Source organism: Oncorhynchus kisutch, unplaced genomic scaffold (genome assembly GCF_002021735.2).
Source record: "Oncorhynchus kisutch isolate 150728-3 unplaced genomic scaffold, Okis_V2 scaffold3820, whole genome shotgun sequence".
NCBI classification, from domain to species: Eukaryota; Metazoa; Chordata; class Actinopteri; order Salmoniformes; family Salmonidae; genus Oncorhynchus; species Oncorhynchus kisutch.
This window is the reverse complement of record NW_022265765.1, coordinates 233,968-254,893: the sequence shown is the minus strand read 5'-3', so window position 1 is coordinate 254,893 and position 20,926 is coordinate 233,968. Positions and strand designations below refer to the sequence as shown.

The window sequence follows — 20,926 nt, the reverse complement described above, 5'->3', positions numbered from 1 at the left end:
GTCTGTGTGTGTGTGTATACACAGTGTGGGTTTTTGTCTGTGTGTGTGTGTATACACAGCGTGGGTTTTTGTGTGTGTGTGTGTGTGTGTGTGTATACACAGTGTGGGTTTTTGTGTGTGTGTGTGTGTGTGTTTACACAGTGTGGGTTTTTGTGTGTCTGTGTGCGTGTGTGTGTGTGTGTATACACAATGTGTGTGTGTGTGTGTGTGTGTTTATACAGTGGCTGTGTGTTTGTCACGTCCCCATTCGTTTGCCTCCTCATGGCGCTCTGTTTCCAGGTGTGAATAATTTAGTGACAGCCTGGCCGTGTGGAGCTACATGACAGCACAGCCTTAAGGGGAGAACAGTTACCCCTCTGGTCCGGGACTCGGACGGACTAGTGAGGGACAGTTTAGGGACATAGGGGAACGACAGGGTCACGAAGACGCCGTCACAATTGAGGGGCGCAGGAATTCTGTGGCGCTGGTAGGGGGCGAGGGCGGGGTCTGGTACGAGCTGCCTCCCGAACTACGCCCTCCTCCCTCAGACTTTTTACCTCAGAAGGACGAAGCCATGTACCCCAACCAGATCTACCAACTCTACCCAGAGAGACATGGACAACCACTTCCACACACCCTGGTGAGGAAGAACTCAGTACCCGAGCTGAGTAGCCTCTATCTCAGGCAAATAATGGCAGCCAGGGCCTCTTCTGTGGTTCCTCAGGCTCCACCTCCATCCCAACAGAATTACTACCAGAAGGCACCCCCACCGGACAACATGTCCCCGGCTATGACCAGGAGCTTATCTCCTCGTTGTCTTGAAGACGGCTCCTCCTTATATAGGACCAGCCAGCAGCAGCATCACCTGCTTAACGGATCAGCGTCGCATTATGGGATGTCCGGGCTCACCGGTGGACGAGGGGGGTTTAGAGCTGGTGTTTCTTCTGCGTCTGCCTGGGATCAAGGACACGCCAGGTTCGCCCCTCCCCTCCCAGCTCCTACGCCTGCCCCAGGCCCTCCCCCTCCTCCTCCTCCCTCTCCCGCTCACAACGAGCTCAGCCGGTCGTACCGGGAAGCCAAGATGATCCCAGACTTCCAGCACAGCACTGGTGTCTGCAGGGCTCCATCTCCTGCCTGCTACGGGGTCCAGCCCCCGCTTCCTGTTTACACTGCAGCCCAGCCTCAGCCTCTCCCCTCTCTCTCCGCTTATCACCCTCCCCTCTACAGTGCCATCTACAGCCTCCCGTTGGACCCCCGGGTTGGTGTTGGACAGACTGCCGCCACCACCAGTCTCATGGTGGACCCTGCTACCCAACAGCACGGACACATGGACGGTTCCCTCCAGCGCTACGGTGCTGTGGCATCCCAGAGGCTGCCCTACGACCCGGGATACGACCCCGGCTCTACCATGGTCCAACAACAACACCACCCTAGCGCGGCGATGAATATGGATCCCAAGAGGATGGTGGACCCAGGGTTCCTGGCGTTCCTCAGAGCCGAGGGTCTGGCGGACAGCACCATCAGCTTACTACTCCAGCAGGGCTTTGACTCCACCTCTATGCTGGGGGTCATGGAGGATCATGACGTCCGTTCTATAGCCACTAATCTGGGCCAGGCCCGAGCGCTGTCCAGCGTGGTGCTCCACTGTAAGCAGCAGCCTGGCGAGTCGGCCTTAGCCGCTCAGCAGCGCATTAGAGGCCGCGCCAACAGCTTCGGACACACCAACAACCTCTACATGCAAGGGATGCAGAACATGACCCAGGGGATGAGCAGCATGGCCATGGACCCCCACACGATGCATCAGCAGCCCCCCACCTCCGTCCAGACCTTCAGCCCCAGGATGGGAGAGTTCCTGGGCAGGAGACCCAACAGCGCCCCATCTCAACACCTCCTGGAGACCACCACATACGGAGCACCCCGAGGGACCTTCCCCGTCAGCTCTGGGGGATACGGTAACGCCGTCGCCCAGGCAAGACCGCTATCCATGTACAACGCCCACACCGGCATCGCCATGTCCGCCCTGCAGCACCAGCAGCCTACTGCCCCCAACACCCCCGGAGGAACGGCCCCCAAAACCTTCTCTGGTTCTTACTCCCCCATGGAGCTCATGAAGAGAGCCCCCAACATGCCCCCCATGTCACCTGGGGTGGTTCAGAGCCCCCTGCACAGCCCCCAGCTGCTGAGGAAGGGGGTGTCTGATGCAGGGGAGAGCGGTGTGGTCGTCGGAGCGTCGTCCTCCTCCCACCAGATACAGACCCTTAACAACAACAGGACGACAGGACGGAGAACGGGGCCACCTGTCATTGTTTCTACCATGGCTGCCTCGTCTGATACAAGTAACCACGCTCCTCCTCGCTATTCCTCCTCTCCAACTCCTCTCCTGTCATTGTTTCTACCATGGCTGCCTCGTCTGATACAAGTAACCACACTCCTCCTCGCTGTCTCTCCTCTCCAACTCCTCTGACCTCGCTATCTCTCCTCTCCAACTCCTCTGACATCGCAAATCCTCCTCTCCAACTCCTCTGACCTCGCTATCCCTCCTCTCCTCTCCTCCCCAACTCCTCTGACCTCGCTATCCCTCCTCTCCTCTCCTCCCCAACTCCTCTCCTCTCCTCCCCAACTCCTCTCCTCCCCAACTCCTCTCTTCCCCAACTCCTCTCTTCCCCAACTCCTCTCCTCTCCTATCATCTTCAACTCCTCCCCTCTCCAACTCCTCTCCTCTCCTCCCCAACTCCTCTCCTCCCCAACTCCTCTCCTCTCCAACTCCTCTCCTCTCCTCCCCAACTCCTCCCCTCCCAGCTCCTCTCCTCTCCTCCCCAACTCCTCTCCTCTCCTCCCCTCCCAGCTCCTCTCCTCTCCTCTCCTCCCCAACTCCTTTCTTCCACTCCCAGCTCCTCTCCTCTCCTCCCAGCTCCTCTCCTCTCCTTTCCTCCCCTCCCTGACATGATAATCAGCTTTACCTAACAGGTCTGTTTTTAAATGGTGCACTATTTATACAACCAGCAGCAAGGCTGTAGATCCATGTCCTTATAGAGCTCCTGTCTGAGATCCCTGTTCAGATACAACCAGCAGCAACGGCTGTAGATCCATGTCCTTATAGAGCTCCTGTCTGAGATCCCTGTTCAGATACAACCAGCAGCCCTACAGCTGTAGATCCATGTCCTTATAGAGCTCCTGTCTGTCTGAGATCCCTGTTCAGATACAACCAGCAGCCCTACAGCTGTAGATCCATGTCCTTATAGAGCTCCTGTCTGAGATCCCTGTTCAGATACAACCAGCAGCCCTACAGCTGTAGATCCATGTCCTTATAGAGCTCCTGTCTGAGATCCCTGTTCAGATACAACCAGCAGCCCTACAGTGAGGGAAAAAAGTATTTGATCCCCTGCTGATTTTGTACGTTTGCCCACTGACAAAGAAATGATCAGTCTATAATTTTAATGGTTGTTTTACTTGAACAGTGAGAGACTGAATAACAACAACAAAAATCCAGAAAAACACATGTCAAAAATGTTATAAATTGATTTGCATTTTAATGAGGGAAATAAGTATATGACCACTTCTCAATCAGAAAGATTTTTGGCTCCCAGGTGTCTTTTATACAGGTAACGAGCTGCGATTAGGAGCACACTCTTAAAGGTAGTGCTCCTAATCTCAGCTTGTTACCTGTATAAAAGACACCTGTCCACAGAAGCAATCAATTAATCAGATTCCAAACTCTCCACCATGGCCAAGACCAAAGAGCTCTCCAAGGATGTCAGGGACAAGATTGTAGACCTACACAAGGCTGGAATGGGCTACAAGACCATCGCCAAGCAGCTTGGTGAGAAGTTGACAACAGTTGTTGCGATTATTTCACAAATGGAAGAAACACAAAAGAACTGTCAATCTCCCTCGGCCTGGGGCTCCATGCAAGATCTCCCCTCGTGGAGTTTCAATGATCATGAGAACGGTGAGGAATCAGCCCAGAACTACACGTGAGGATCTTGTCAATGATCTCAAGGCAGCTGGGACCATAGTCACCAAGAAAACAATTGGTAACACACTACGCCGTGAAGGACCGAAATCCTGCAGCGCCCGCAAGGTCCTGCTCAAGAAAGCACATATACATGCCCGTCTGAAGTTTGCCATGAACATCTGAATGATTCAGAGGACAACTGGGTGAAAGTGTTGTGGTCAGATGAGACCAAAATGGAGCTCTTTGGCATCAACTCAACTTGCTGTGTTTGGAGGAGGAGGAATGCTGCCTATGACCCCAAGAACACCATCCCCACCGTCAAACTTGGAGGGGGAAACATTATGCTTTGGGGGTGTTTTTCTGCGAAGGGGACAGGACAACTTCACCGGACGATGGACGGTACCATCAAATCTTGGGCACATTAAGGTCCTGGCCTAGCCAGTCTCCAGACCTTAATGCCATAGAAAATCTGTGGAGGGAGCTGAAGGTTCGAGTTGCCAAACGTCATAGAAAATCTGTGGAGGGAGCTGAAGGTTTGAGTTGCCAAACGTCAGCCTCGAAACCTTAATGACTTGGAGAAGATCTGCAAAGAGGAGTGGGACAAAATCCCTCCTGAGATGTGTGCAAACCTGGTGGCCAACTACAAGAAACGTCTGACCTCTGATTGCCAACAAGGGTTTTGCCACCAAGTACTAAGTCATGTTTTGTAGAGGAGTCAAATACTTATTTCCCTCATTAAAATGCTAATCAACTGTTCAAATAAACCTATCATTAAAATTATAGACTGATCATTTCTTTGTCAGTGGGCAAACGTACAAAATCAGCAGAGGATCAAATAGTTTTTTCCCTCGCCGTAACCCTGATTTACACCCTATCCGCAGTGGAGGTTTGAGTTGAAATTCACTCAAGTTGTTTGGGTTTTGTAGTGAGTGACGCGTTGTGTTGCTCGTTGGTTTCTGTAAACTTGGATTGGATAGGTGATGTCATCTCTGAAGTCAGTGTGTGTCAGTTGGGATAGGTGATGTCATATCTGATGTCAGTGTGTGTCAGTTAGGATAGGTGATGTCATATCTGAAGTCAGTGTGTGTCAGTTGGGATAGGTGATGTCATATCTGAAGTCAGTGTGTGTCAGTTAGGATAGGTGATGTCATATCTGAAGTCAGTGTGTGTCAGTTAGGATAGGTGATGTCATATCTGAAGTCAGTGTGTGTCAGTTAGGATAGGTGATGTCATATCTGAAGTCAGTGTGTGTCAGTTGGGATAGGTGATGTCATATCTGAAGTCAGTGTGTGTCAGTTAGGATAGGTGATGTCATATCTGAAGTCAGTGTGTGTCAGTTAGGATAGGTGATGTCATATCTGAAGTCAGTGTGTGTCAGTTAGGATAGGTGATGTCATATCTGAAGTCAGTGTGTGTCAGTTGGATAGGTGATGTCATATCTGAAGTCAGTGTGTCAGTTGGGATAGGTGATGTGTCGTATTTACTTATTAAATATTGAAACTGTTTGCCTTGACTACGTGTTTATCGTTTGATCAGAAGGCTGATTTTCAACATAATCTCATTCATCATTTCAAAAAGTATTTTTGGGCAACAAAGGGCAGACTTTGTTAGGTGCTGACAGAGTCTCTGTCTCCTCTCATCAGGAGATAGTGTGTTTGACAGAGTCTCTGTCCCCTCTCATCAGGAGAGTGTGTTTGACAGGGTCTCTGTCTCCCTTCATCAGGAGATAGTGTGTTTGACAGAGTCTCTGTCTCCTCTCATCAGGAGAGTGTGTTTGACAGGGTCTCTGTCTCCCTTCATCAGGAGATAGTGTGTTTGACAGAGTCTCTGTCCCCTCTCATCAGGAGATAGTGTGTTTGACAGAGTCTCTGTCCCATCTCATCAGGAGATAGTGTGTTTGACAGGGTCTCTGTCTCCCCTCATCAGGAGATAGTGTGTTTGACAGAGTCTCTGTCTCCCCTCATCAGGAGATAGTGTGTTTGACAGAGTCTCTGTCTCCTCTCATCAGGAGAGTGTGTTTGACAGGGTCTCTGTCTCCCCTCATCAGGAGATAGTGTGTTTGACAGAGTCTCTGTCCCACCTCATCAGGATATAGTGTGTTTGACAGTCTCTTAGTGTCCACACACCTGTTACTGGAATTGGATGTGTGGGTGTCACATGGAATCATTTGTAATCTCTAGCTAGCTTCTGTTTTTAGACAGCCTAGATACACACACACACACACACACACACACTCATTTACATAGCTCATAGTTGCGGTGACTAAATGGTCTCGTGGAATTTGACTGCAGTCATGACTCGTGACCGCCGGTGTGGCGGTAATACGGTCACCGTAACAGCCCTGCGCCTGGCACCTACTACCGTACCCTGTTCAAAGGCACTTAAATATTTTGTCTTCCCATTCACCCGCTGAATGGCACACATCTATACTGATTGAAGTGGATTTGTTGGAGAGAGAGACCTGTTGGAGATGGACCTGTGGAGAACTGTTGGAGAGAGACCTGTGGAGAACTGTCTGGACATTTGCATTGTTGTGTACAGTACATGTTTTGGTTGAAGGAGACCGGGGAGCACATTTTTGTGAAAATAACAAGGTGTTCATCACGCTCTCTTTCTCTTTCACTCTCTAACTCGTTCTCTCTGTCTTTCTCTCTAACTCTCTTTCTCTCTCTAACTCTCTCTTTCTCGTTCTCCCTCTCTCTCTCTCTTTAACTCTCTCTCGTTCTCCCTCTCTCTCTCTTAACTCCCTCTCTCTCTCTCGTTCTCCCTCTCTCCCTCTCTCTCTCTTAACTCTCTCTCTCTCTCTCGTTCTCCCTCTCTCTCTCTCTCTCTCTTTCTGAGCAGTTTAGAGGCTCAAGAGATTTCCTTTCTGAGTAAACTTGTGAAGTACAGCCCTCTTAATAAATGTCTCTAGTGGGTTTATGTTTAAACATATTGATGAGAGAGCATCGTATTTCTTCCCCTTCGTACTGTGAACCATTGTAGCGTATACTCTTGCTATAGAAAATTTATTCTTATTTGTCTAGAATCTTGTTATTTTGTATTTTATTTTTTTGTCTATTTATTGTACAGAATTAAGAAAAATATTGTTTTATATTTGTTATTTGGATCCCGAGTGGCGCAGCGGTCTAAGGCACTGCATCTCAGTGCTAGAGGCGTCCCTACAGACACACTGGTTCGAATCCAGGCTGTATCACAACCGGCCGTGATTGGGAATCCCATAGGGCGGCGCACAATTGACCCAGCGTCGTCCGTGTTCGGTCGTCATTATAAATAAGAATTTGTTTTTAACTGACTTACCTAGTGAAATAAAGGTTACATTTAATTTTAATAAACATTTATTTATATATATATCAACCAGAAACCCAAAATCTAGAGCCTCAAAATAGTCCCCCCAAAACATTTATTTTCTGCTAGATAATCTATTTTCTTTTAAAATTATATATCTATCATCTGTTGCCTAAAAATAACTAATTATACAAAACGATTCATTAAACAAAATGATTCATTAATCAAAATGATTCATTAAACAAAATGATTCATTAATCAAAATGATTCATTAAACAAAATGATTCATTAATTCAAAATGATTCATTAATCAAAATGATTCATTAAACAAAATGATCCATTAATTCAAAATGATTCATTAATCAAAATGATTCATTAAACAAAATGATCCATTAATTCAAAATGATTCATTAATCAAAATGATTCATTAAACAAAATGATCCATTAATTCAAAATGATTCATTAATCAAAATGATTCATTAAACAGAATGATTCAGATTCAAAATGGTTTCCTTATTTGTAGCAAAGAAACTAGAAGAAGAAAAACCAGTTTCAAAATAGTGCCGTCAATTCTAGAAGAAGCGCGGTGGGAGGGCCCTGCCCTTAGCCCCGTCTCCTTCTGGCTGTCTGTTGGTTGGCTAAGGCTGTAAGTAGCCTTAATAATGGTATTAAATGGTTGTGCACTGGCTCGTTGGCCGCAGTTCCCTGTCTGCCCGATGTAGAGAGATCGACAGCCACAGTCGTCATTGGCCATGGAGTTGTCTGTCAACGCGGCAGTCCAGAACACAGCGGGTCGGTACAGTATACCGTATAGGGCTAGATCACGTGAAATGAGAACATTAGCCTTTAGCTAAATGACGTGCCTGGGTGGCGCCGTGTGGTGTCATGTGTGTGTGGGGGTGTGCCTGCCTGCGTAGGTGTCTGGTAGATTATCTGTCTAGGTGGATTGGGGTGTGGGGGTGTTGTCCACCCTCGGTACACGTGGCTGAAGATAATCCACACCACAGTATATCTTTAGATGTACTTTAATAAGGATGGGGTTTAGGAAGGGGGGGGGGGCTCTGAGAGGAGGAGGGGTTGACTTTAATAAGGCTGGGGTTTAGGGGGGGCGAGCTCTGAGAGGAGGAGGAATGGAGGAAGGGTTAGGCCTTGGACCCAGGGCAGTGCTGTAAAGGCTCATGGGATATATCTCTGTTGAGGAGTTTATCTGTTAATCTGTGCGGCTTGTTCTAAAGGGTGTGTGTGTGTGTGTGTGTGTGTGTGTGTGTGTGTGTGTGTGTGTGTGTGTGTGTGTGTGTGTGTGTGTGTGCGTGTGCGTGTGCGTGTGCGTGTGTGTGTGTGTGTGTGTGTGTGTGTGTGTGCGTGCGTGTGTGTGTGTGCATTTCATTTGAACTTTCATGCCTGTGTTTTGAAGGACACCCATTGGGATGCCTAATGTGTTCTCTCTCTCTCAATTTAAGGGCTTTAGTTTACGTTGCCAAAGCAGGTGAAATAGATCATAAACAAAAGTGAAATAAACAAATAAAAATGAACAGTAAACACTCCCAGAAGTTCCAAAAGAATAAAGACATTTCAAATGTCATATTATGTCTATATACAGTGTTGCAACAGTATCCAAATAGTTAAATTTAAAAAAATACAAAAATACAAAAATACAAAATAAGCATAAATATGGGTTGTATTTACAATGGTGTTTGTTCTTCACTAGTTGCCCTTTTCTTGTGGCAACAGGTCATAAATCTTGCTGCTGTGATTGGTCACTGTGGTATTTCACCCAGTAGATATGGGAGTTTACCATTATTTTTGGTCATACTGAGATTTACTGTCAGGGCCCAGGTCTGGCAGAATCTGTGCATAAGATCTAGGTGCTGCTGTAGACCCTCCTTGGTTGGTGACAGAAGCACCAGGAGGGAGGGAGGGAGGGAGGGAGGGAGGGAGGGTGTGAGGGAGGGAGGGAGGGAGGGAGGGAGGGAGGGAGGGAAGGAGGGAAGGAAGGAGGGGGAGGAGGGAGGAGGGGGAGGAGGGAGGAGAGGAGGGGGAGGAGGGAGGGGAGGATGGAGGAGGGGAGGAGAGAGGAGGATGGGGGGAGGGAGGAGTGAGGGGAGGAGGGGGAGGAGGGAGGGGGAGGGGAGGATGGAGGAGGGGAGGAGAGAGGGAGGAGAGGAGGGGGAGGAGGGGAGGAGAGAGGAGGGGGAGGGGAGGATGGAGGAGGGGAGGATGGAGGGAGGAGAGGAGGGTGAGGAGGGGAGGAGAGAGGGAGGAGAGGAGGGGGAGGAGGGGAGGAGAGAGGAGGGGGAGGGGAGGATGGAGGAGGGGAGGATGGAGGAGTGGGAGGGGAGGATGGAGGAGGGGAGGAGAGAGGAGGGGGAGGATGGAGGAGGGGAGGAGGGTGAGGAGGGATATGGGAGAAGAGGGGGAGGAACACGTGAGTCCTTTTTAACTGTGCCACAGTGTCTTTTCCTTCCCGAGAGACATCACATCTGGAGCGCACCTGGTAGCCCACCTGGTACCCTACAGCTGGCCCTTCTAGATAGACTGTTACTATGGGGATGACTAGCTAGGTCAATAGATAGACTGTTACTATGGGGATGACTAGCTAGGTGAATAGACTAGCTAGGTGAATAGATAGACTGTTACTATGGGGATGATAGACTGTTACTATGGTGTTACCATGGGGATGACTAGCTAGGTCAATAGATAGACTGTTTACTATGGTGCTACCATGGGGATGACTAGCTAGGTCAATAGATAGACTGTTACTATGGTGTTACCATGGGGATGACTAGCTAGGTCAATAGATAGACTGTTACTATGGTGATGACTAGCTAGGTCAACAGATAGACTGTTACTATGGTGTTACCATGGGGATGACTAGCTAGGTCAATAGATAGACTGTTACTATGGGGATGATAGAGTGTTACTATGGTGTTACCATGGGGATGACTAGCTAGGTCAATAGATAGACTGTTACTATGGTGATGACTAGCTAGGTCAACAGATAGACTGTTACTATGGTGTTACCATGGGGATGACTAGCTAGGTCAATAGATAGACTGTTACTATGGTGTTACCATGGGGATGACTAGCTAGGTCAATAGATAGACTGTTACTATGGTGTTACCATGGGGATGACTAGCTAGGTCAATAGATAGACTGTTACTATGGTGTTACCATGGGGATGACTAGCTAGGTCAATAGATAGACTGTTACTATGGGGATGACTAGCTAGGTCAATAGATAGACTGTTACCATGGGGATGACTAGCTAGGTCAATAGATAGACTGTTACTATAGGGATGTTACCATGGGGATGACTAGCTAGGTCAACAGAGTGTTACTATGGTGTTACCATGGGGATGACTAGCTAGGTCAACAGAGTGTTACTATGGTGTTACCATGGGGATGACTAGCTAGGTCAACAGAGTGTTACTATGGTGTTACTATGGTGTTACTATGGTGTTACCATGTTACCATGGGGATGACTTACTATGTAAATGTGGATTGTTTATTTGGCAATTATTTATTTTGCGCAGCGCCACATTTAAATATCTGCAGCAGAAACACTGACTGCATTTCCGTCCCGCCTGATGCAGGAGGGATGGAGGGAGGAGAGGAAGAGGAAACAATGTGGAGATGGTTGATTCAGGGTTGTTATCTGGCTGCTGAGGGGGCCACGGTGGAGGTGTGTCTCTCCCTGTCTGTAGGTCTGTTTATCTTCCTGCTGAGGGGGCCACGGTGGAGGTGTGTCTCTCCCTGTCTGTAGGTCTGTTTATCTGGCTGCTGAGGGGGCCACGGTGGAGGTGTGTCTCTCCCTGTCTGTAGGTCTGTTTATCTTCCTGCTGAGGGGGCCACGGTGGAGGTGTGTCTCTCCTGTCTGTAGGTCTGTTTATCTTCCTGCTGAGGGGGCCACGGTGGAGGTGTGTCTCTCCCTGTCTGTAGGTCTGTTTATCTGGTTGCTGAGGGGGCCACGGTGGAGGTGTGTCTCTCCCTGTCTGTAGATCTGTTTATCTTCCTGCTGAGGGGGCCACGGTGGAGGTGTGTCTCTCCCTGTCTGTAGGTCTGTTTATCTGGTTGCTGAGGGGGCCACGGTGGAGGTGTGTCTCTCCCTGTCTGTAGGTCTGTTTATCTGGCTGCTGAGGGGGCCACGGTGGAGGTGTGTCTCTCCCTGTCTGTAGGTCTGTTTATCTTGGCTGCTGTACAACCCAGTACAGCTGGTTCTCTCCTTCCTTCCTTCCTTCCTTCCTTCCTTCCTTCCTTCCTTCCTTCCTTCCTTCCTTCCTTCCTTCCTTCCTTCCTTCCTTCCTTCCTTCCTTCCTTCCTTCCTTCCTTCCTCCTCTCTCTATCTCTCTCTCTCCCTCCTCCCTCCCTCTCTCTCTCTCTCTCTCTTCCTCCTCCCTCCCTATCTACCTAGCCCCATGTACCATTTCTCTCACCCCTCTCCCCCTTCACCCTTCTCACCCTCTCAACACTCTTATCCTCTCACCGGGAATGTCCAAAACACCGCTGACTACTGCCGTCTAATTTTTGAGATTGCAAATCTCTGCGTGAAGCAGGTAGCTACAACAGAGATGGAGAATGACTCCAAGTCCTCTGTAGGTCAGTTAGTAGAACATGGTCCTCTGTAGTTCAGTTAGTAGAACATGGTCCTCTGTAGTTCAGTTAGTAGAACATGGTCCTCTGTAGTTCAGTTAGTAGAACATGGCTCCAGGTCACAGAGACACTAGTAGCTCCAATGCAATCATTTATTCATCAACGTTCAGCAGGAGGAGAACATACTGAATGACAGACTGTTTGTAGCCTGGATGCTCTGTTGCTCTGAATGACAGACTGTTTGTAGCCTGGATGCTCTGTTGCTCTGAATGACAGACTGTTTGTAGCCTGGATGCTCTGTTGCTCTGAATGACAGACTGTTTGTAGCCTGGACTCTGATGCTCTGAATGACAGACTGTTTGTAGCCTGGACTCTGATGCTCTGAATGACAGACTGTTTGTAGCCTGGATGCTCTGTTGCTCTGAATGACAGACTGTTTGTAGCCTGGATGCTCTGTTGCTCTGAATGACAGACTGTTTGTAGCCTGGATGCTCTGTTGCTCTGAATGACAGACTGTTTGTAGCCTGGACTCTGATGCTCTGAATGACAGACTGTTTGTAGCCTGGATGCTCTGTTGCTCTGAATGACAGACTGTTTGTAGCCTGGACTCTGATGGAATGTCTGAAGCCAGTTGTTGTTCACAGAACCTCATTACCTTTACATTAGATGACATTATCAATATACATGTATTGTGTATTCAGTCAGTTCAGGAAGTATAGAGAGAGGTTTTTGTCCTCTAGTAAAGAAACTGTTAAGGTCTGGGTAGAGGAGGAGAGGTTGGGAGAGGAGGAGGAGAGAATGGGAGAGGAGGAGGTGAGGAGGAGGAGAGGAGGAGGGGAGGTGGAGGGGACGAGAGGAGAGGAGAGGATGGGAGAGGAGAGGAGAGGAGGAGGGGAGGAGGAGGAGAGGAGGCGGGGAGGTGGAGGGGACGAGAGGAGAGGAGAGGAGGAGGGGAGAGGAGGGGAGGAGAGGAGAGGAGGAGGAGTGGAGGAGGGGAGGAGGAGGAGAGGAGGAGAGGAGGGGAGAGGAGAGGTGGAGGAGAGGATGGGAGAGGAGGAGGGGAGGAGAGGATGGGAGAGGAGGAGGGGAGGGGAGGGGAGGAGGAGGAGAGGGAGGAGGAGAGGATGGGAGAGGAGGAGGGAGGGGAGGAGGAGGAGAGAGGAGAGGAGGAGAGGATGGGAGAGGAGGAGAGGAGGAGGGGAGGGGAGGAGGAGAGAGGAGGAGGGGGAGAGGAGGAGGGGAGGAGGAGGAGAGGAGAGGAGGAGAGGATGGGAGAGGAGGAGAGGAGGAGGGGAGGTGGAGGGGATGAGAGGAGAGGAGAGGAGAGGAGAGGAGAGGAGAGGAGGAGAGGAGAGGAGAGGAGAGGAGAGGAGAGGAGAGGAGAGGAGAGGAGAGGAGAGGAGAGGAGAGGAGAGGAGAGGAGGAGGAGAGGATGGGAGAGGAGGAGGAGAGGGGAGGAGGAGGAGAGGAGGAGGGGAGGGGAGGAGGAGGAGAGGATGGGAGAGGAGGAGGGGAGGAGGAGAGGAGAGGAGGAGGGGAGGAGGAGGAGAGGAGGCGGGGAGGTGGAGGGGACGAGAGGAGAGGAGAGGAGGAGGGGAGAGGAGGGGAGGAGAGGAGAGGAGGAGGAGTGGAGGAGGGGAGGAGGAGGAGAGGAGGAGAGGAGGGGAGAGGAGGAGGGGAGGAGAGGATGGGAGAGGAGGAGGGGAGGAGAGGATGGGAGAGGAGGAGGGGAGGGGAGGGGAGGAGGAGGAGAGGGAGGAGGAGAGGATGGGAGAGGAGGAGGGGAGGGGAGGAGGAGGAGAGGAGAGGAGGAGAGGATGGGAGAGGAGGAGAGGAGGAGGGGAGGGGAGGAGGAGGAGAGGAGGAGGGGAGAGGAGGAGGGGAGGAGGAGGAGAGGAGAGGAGGAGAGGATGGGAGAGGAGGAGAGGAGGAGGGGAGGTGGAGGGGATGAGAGGAGAGGAGAGGATGGGAGAGGAGAGGAGAGGAGAGGAGAGGAGAGGAGAGGAGAGGAGAGGAGAGGAGAGGAGAGGAGAGGAGAGGAGAGGAGAGGAGAGGAGAGGAGAGGAGAGGAGAGGAGAGGATGGGAGAGGAGGAGGAGAGGGGAGGAGGAGGAGAGGAGGAGGGGAGGGGAGGAGGAGGAGAGGATGGGAGAGGAGGAGAGGAGGAGGGGAGGAGGAGAGGAGAGGAGGAGGAGAGGAGGAGGAGAGGATGGGAGTGGAAGAGAGGGGAGGGGAGAGGTGGGGTGAAGAGAGGAGATGAGATGTATTAGACATATACTGTAAGTGAAACTACACCCCAGATGGTTCAGTAGCCATGAACTGGCACCTGTATTCTCAATGGACACGCCTCCTAGCCTCACCTCTCCTCTCTCTGGTGAAACGGGATCCCCCACCGCTCCACGCCCTTGACAACCAGGACATCCTCGGCAACCGTCCCTCCCTCCTCCTGGAGTCGTATGTGTGTGTCTCCCTGTGCGTCTCCATGTGTTTGTATATAGCCTGACCTCTAAAGCAGGTCATAGGTTGTAGGTGAACAGTCTCTGCTCTACCACTCAGTGTTAAATCCACACACACACACACACACACACACACACACACACACACACACACACACACACACACACACACACACACACACACACACACACACACACACACACATACACTACACACACCACTAGAGCACTACTTTGGACCAGGGCCAATGGGCCCAGCGTATAATGGGCTTACAGTATGACCAGGGCCCATGGGCCCAGCGTATAACGGGCTTACAGTATGACCAGGGCCCATGGGCCCAGTGTATAACGGGCTTACAGTATGACCAGGGCCCATGGACCCAGCGTATAACGGGCTTACAGTATGACCAGGGCTCATGGGCCCAGCGTTTAACGGGCTTACAGTATGACCAGGGCCCATGGGCCCAGCGTATAACGGGCTGACAGTATGACCAGGGCCCATGGGCCCAGCGTACAACGGGCTTACAGTATGACCAGGGCCCATGGGCCCAGCGTATAACGGGCTGACAGTATGACCAGGGCCCATGGGCCCAGCGTACAACGGGCTTACAGTATAATACAGTAGGCCACAGACAGTGTCTCTTTCTACAGCTCCTGTCAGAAGGTTTGTTTGACATCTTGTTTATGTGTGAGTAACATGAGGACATCTGATGAGATGTGTGTTTTACAAATGCACATATTTGAGCGTGTGTGTCAGCGCTCGTGTGTCTCATTGCTTATGAGGAACAGATGTAGCCCTGAGAACCAGAGTCTGTCTCTCCTCTTCCCCCTCCCCCTCTCCCTCCTGTCAGAGAAGACCCGCTGTGCCAATCTGTTTTCAGTACTGTTTATTCACCCTCTTAAAGAACACCAACATGTGAGGACAGATCATTCACATCCTCCTCCTCTCCTCTCCTCGTCTCTCCCTCTCTTCTCTCCCTCTCTTCCCTTCTCTCCTCCTATCGCTCTCTTCTCCTCGTCTCTCCTCTCCTCTCTTCTCCCCTCTCTTCCCTTCTCTCCTTTCTCTCCTCTCCTCTCCTCGTCTCTCCTCTCTTCTCCCTCCTCTCTTCCTCTCGCTCTCCTCTCCTCGTCTCTCCCGCTCTTCTCCGTCCTCTCTTCCCTTCTCTCCTCTCGCTCTCCTCTCCTCGTCTCTCCTCTCTTCTCCCCTCTCTTCCCTTCTATCCTCCTCTCCTCTTCTCTCCCTCTCTTCTCCCCCTCTCTTCCCTTCTCTCCTCCTCTCCTCATCTCTAATCTCTTCTTCCCCTTCTCATCTTCTCTCCTCTCACTTCTCTCCTTGTCTCTCTTATCCCCTCCTCTCCCTCCTCCTCTCCTCTCATCTTCTCTCCTTGTCTCTCTTATCCCCTCCTCTCCCTCCTCCTCTCCTCTCATCTTCTCTCCTTGTCTCTCTTATCCCCTCCTCTCCCTCCTCCTCTCCTCTCATCTTCTCTCCTTGTCTCTCTTATCCCCTCCTCTCCCTCCTCCTCTCCTCTCATCTTCTCTCCTTGTCTCTCTTATCCCCTCCTCTCCCTCCTCCTCTCCTCTCATCTTCTCTCCTTGTCTCTCTTATCCCCTCCTCTCCCTCTTCCTCTCTCTCATCTTCTTTCCTTGTCTCTCTTATCCCCTCCTCTCCCTCTTCCTCTCTCTCATCTTTTCTATTTCCCACCATCACCACTCTTAATGACAGAGACTGATTCAGCATCATGCAATGCTCAGCCCACCTGCAGAACTGCGAGCACTCGGCTCCACATTGCCTGCCAAAGTGGGTTACAATGACAAATGATCAAATATATTCATCGGTGTTAAACATGAAGGGTTTGTGAGACACTAATATGTTGGGTTTACTAAATATTTGTGTGACATCACCTCATATTTAATCATATTATGAGTAAATCCAACAAAAAGGGATCTTACGGGTCTGGGATTCTGGCAGAAATCAAATCAAATCAAATGTATTTATAAAGCCCTTCGTACATCAGCTGATATCTCAAAGTGCTGTACAGAAACCCAGCCTAAAACCCCAAACAGCAAGCAATGCAGGTGTAGAAGCACGGTGGCTAGGAAAAACTCCCTAGAAAGGCCAAAACCTAGGAAGAAACCTAGAGAGGAACCAGGCTCTGAGGAGTGGCCAGTCCTCTTCTGGCTGTGCCGGGTGGAGATTAGAAACCTAGAGAGGAACCAGGCTATGAGGGGTGGCCAGTCCTCTTCTGGCTGTGCCGGGTGGAGATTAGAAACCTAGAGAGGAACCAGGCTATGAGGGGTGGCCAGTCCTCTTCTGGCTGTGCCGGGTGGAGATTAGAAACCTAGAGAGGAACCATGCTATGAGGGGTGGCCAGTCCTCTTCTGGCTGTGCCGGGTGGAGATTAGAAACCTAGAGAGGAACCAGGCTATGAGGAGTGGCCAGTCCTCTTCTGGCTGTGCCGGGTGGAGATTAGAAACCTAGAGAGGAACCAGGCTATGTGGGGTGGCCAGTCCTCTTCTGGCTGTGCCGGGTGGAGATTATAACAGAACATGGCCAAGATGTTCAAATGTTCATAAGTGACCAGCATGGTCCAATAATAATAAGGCAGAACAGTTGAAACTGGAGCAGCAGCACGGCCAGGTGGACTGGGGACAGCAAGGAGTCATCATGTCAGGTAGTCCTGAGGCATGGTCCTAGGGCTCAGGTCCTCCGAGAGAGAGAAAGAAAGAGATAATTAGAGAGAACACACTTAAATTCACACAGGACACCGAATAGGACGGGAGAAGTACTCCAGATATAACAAACTGACCCTAGCCCCCCGACACATAAACTACTGCAGCATAAATACTGGAGGCTGAGACAGGAGGGGTCAGGAGACACTGTGGCCCCATCCGAGGACACCCCCGGACAAGGCCAAACAGGAAGGATATAACCCCACCCACTTTGCCAAAGCACAGCCCCCACACCACTAGAGGGATATCTTCAACCACCAACTTACCATCCTGAGACAAGGCCGAGTATAGCCCACAAAGATCTCCGCCACGGCACAACCCAAGGGGGGGCGCCAACCCAGACAGGAAGATCACATCAGTGACTCAACCCACTCAAGTGACGCACCCCTCCTAGGGACGGTATGAAAGAGCCCCAGTAAGCCAGTGACTAGCCCCTGTAATAGGGTTAGAGGCAGAGAATCCCAGTGGAAAGAGGGGAACCGGTCAGGCAGAGACAGCAAGGGCGGTTCGTTGCTCCAGAGCCTTTCCGTTCACCTTCACACTCCTGGGCCAGACTACACTCAATCATATGACCCACTGAAGAGATGAGTCTTCAGTAAAGACTTAAAGTTTGAGACCGAGTTTGCGTCTCTTACATGGGTAGGCAGACCATTCCATAAAAATGGAGCTCTATAGGAGAAAGCCCTGCCTGCAGCTGTTTGCTTAGAAATTCTAGGGACAATTTGGAGACCTGCGTCTTGTGACCGTAGCGTACGTGTAGGTATGTACGGCAGGACCAAATCAGAGAGATAGGTAGGAGCAAGCCCATGTAATGCTTTGTAGGTTAGCAGTAAAACCTTGAAATCAGCCCTTGCCTTGACAAGAAGCCAGTGTAGGGAGGCTAGCACTGGAGTAATATGATCAAATTTTTTGGTTCTAGTCAGGATTCTAGCAGCCGTATTTAGCACCAACTGAAGTTTATTTAGTGCTTTATCCGGGTAGCCGGAAAGTAGAGCATTGCAGTAGTCTAACCTAGAAGTGACAAAAGCATGGATTAAAGTTTCTGATTTTTGCAATGTTACGTAGATGGAAAAAAGCTGTCCTTGAAATGGTCTTGATATGTTCTTCAAAAGAGAGATCAGGGTCCAGAGTAACGCCGAGGTCCTTCACAGTTTTATTTGAGACGACTGTACAACCATTAAGATTAATTGTCAGATTCAACAGAAGATCTCTTTGTTTCTTGGGACCTAGAACAAGCATCTCTGTTTTGTCCAAGTATAAAAGTAGAAAGTTTGCAGCCATCCACTTCCTTGTCTGAAACACATGCTTTTAGCGAGGGCAATTTTGGGGCTTCACCATGTTTCATTGAAATGTACAGCTGTGTGTCATCCGCATAGCAGTGAGAGTTAACATTATGTTTTCGAATGACATCCCCAAGAGGTAAATATATAGTGAAAACAATAGTGGTCCTAAAACGGAACCTTGAGGAACACCGAAATTTACAGTTGATTTTTACAGTTTTTTAAAATTTTTACAATTTTACAGTTGAGGACAAACCATTCCCAGAGACAAACTGATATCTTTCCGACAGATAAGATCTAAACCAGGCCAGAACTTGTCCGTGTAGACCAATTTGGGTTTCCAATCTCTCCAAAAGAATGTGGTGATTGATGGTATCAAAAGCAGCACTAAGGTCTAGGAGCACGAGGACAGATGCAGAGCCTCGGTCTGATGCCATTAAAAGGTAATTTACCACCTTCACAAGTGCAGTCTCAGTGCTATGATGGGGTCTAAAACCAGACTAAAGCATTTCGTATACATTGTTTGTCTTCAGGAAGGCAGTGAGTTGCTGCGCAACAGCCTTTTCTAAAATTTTTGAGAGGAATGGAAGATTCGATAAAGGCTGATAGTTTTCTATATTTTCTGGGTCAAGGTTTGGCTTTTTCAAGAGAGGCTTTATTACTGCCACTTTTAGTGAGTTTGGTACACATCCGGTGGATAGAGAGCCGTTTATTATGTTCAACATAGGAGGGCCAAGCACAGGAAGCAGCTCTGTCAGTAGAAATGGGAGGGAAGTTCTAGAGTCAAGTTGGATCGAGTCAAGATCGACAGGACAGGATCGACAGGACAGGACAGGATTAACAGGACAGGACAGGATCAACAGGACAGGATCTACAGGACACAACAGGATCAACAGGACAGGATCGACAGGACAGGACAGGATCAACAGGACAGGATCTACAGGACACAACAGGATCAACAGGACAGGATCGACAGGACAGGACAGGATCAACAGGACAGGACAGGATCAACAGGACAGGATTAACAGGACAGGACAGGATCAACAGGACAGGACAGGATCAACAGGACAGGTCCAACAGGACAGGATCAACAGGACAGGACAGGATCAACAGGACAGGATCGACAGGACAGGACAGGATCAACAGGACAGGACAGGATCAACAGGACAGGACAGGATCAAAAAGACAGGACAGGATCAACAGGACAGGACAGGATCAACAGGACAGGATTAACAGGACAGGACAGGATCAACAGGACAGGATTAACAGGACAGGACAGGATCAACAGGACAGGACAGGATCAACAGGACAGGATCGGCAGGACAGGACAGGATCAACAGGACAGGATCGGCAGGACACGACAGTATTGACAGGATCGGCAGGAACGGGCAGTACAGGAATAGTTATAAACTGAGTTTTTGGGAGGGGGTAGAATATGCAGTGTGTGGAGCACCAAAACATAACTATGTGGAGGCCTAATATAGTTGACTTAATATAAACATAATTATGTAGACACCTAATATAGTTGACTTAATATAAACATAATTATGTAGAGGCCTAATATAGTTGACTTAATATAAACATAATTATGTAGAGGCCTAATATAGTTGACTTAATATAAACATAATTATGTGGAGGCCTAATATAAACATAATTATGTAGAGGCCTAATATAAACATAATTATGTGGAGGCCTAATATAAACATAATTATGTGGAGGCCTAATATAAACATAATTATGTAGACGCCTAATATAGTTGACTTAATATAAACATAATTATGTAGAGGCCTAATATAAACATAATTATGTAGACGCCTAATATAGTTGACTTAATATAAACATAATTATGTAGAGGCCTAATATAAACATAATTATGTAGACGCCTAATATAGTTGACTTAATATAAACATAATTATGTAGAGGCCTAATATAGTTGACTTAATAAATTGTCAATAATCAACTGACTGGCTTTCTTGATGTCTATAGTATTCTCTCTGGTATGCAATCTGGTTTCCGCTCAGGTTATGGGATGTCTCACTGCAACCTTAAAGGTCCTCAGTGATGTCACAATCCCCCTTCATTCTAAGCCATGTTGCGCTGCTATTTTTAATGACTTGGCCAAAGCTTTTGATCATTCCATTCTTGTGGGCCGGCTAAGGAGTATTGGTGTCTCTGAGGGGTCTTTGGCCTGGTTTGCTAACTACCTCTCTCAAAGAGTGCAGTATGTAAAGTCAGAATATCTGCTGTCTCAGCCACCAAGGGAGTACCCTAAGGCTCGATCCTAGGCCCCACGCTCTTCTCAATTTACATCAACAACATAGCTCAGGCAGGAGGAAGCTCTCTCATCCATTTATGTGCAAATGTCTTATACTCAGCTGGCCCCTCCCCGGATTTTGTGTTAAACGCTCTACAACAAATCTTTCTTAGTGTCCATCAAGCGTTCTCTGACCTTAACCTTGTTCTGAACACCTCCAAAACAAAGGTCATGTGGTTTGGTAAGAAGAATGACCCTCTTTCCACAGGTGTGATTACTACCTCTGAGGGTTTAGAGCTTGAGGTAGGCACCTCATACCAGTACTTGGGAGTATGGCTAGATGGTACACTGTCCTTCTCTCAGCACATATCAAAGCTGCAGGCTAAAGTTAAATCT

The 20,926-nt window shown here is 49.3% G+C and overlaps 1 protein-coding gene across 1 annotated transcript in view; it reads left to right on the top strand.

The window, feature by feature from the left end:
- The first annotated feature begins 457 nt into the window (after positions 1-457).
- The window catches only part of LOC116371904 (uncharacterized), a 79,443-nt gene continuing 58,974 nt past the window's right edge, over positions 458-20,926 (top strand). Inside the window, 1 exon segment of the mRNA XM_031821045.1 lies at positions 458-2,315. Within this exon segment, the coding sequence (XP_031676905.1) occupies positions 554-2,315 (1,762 nt within the window). The 5' untranslated portion in view covers positions 458-553.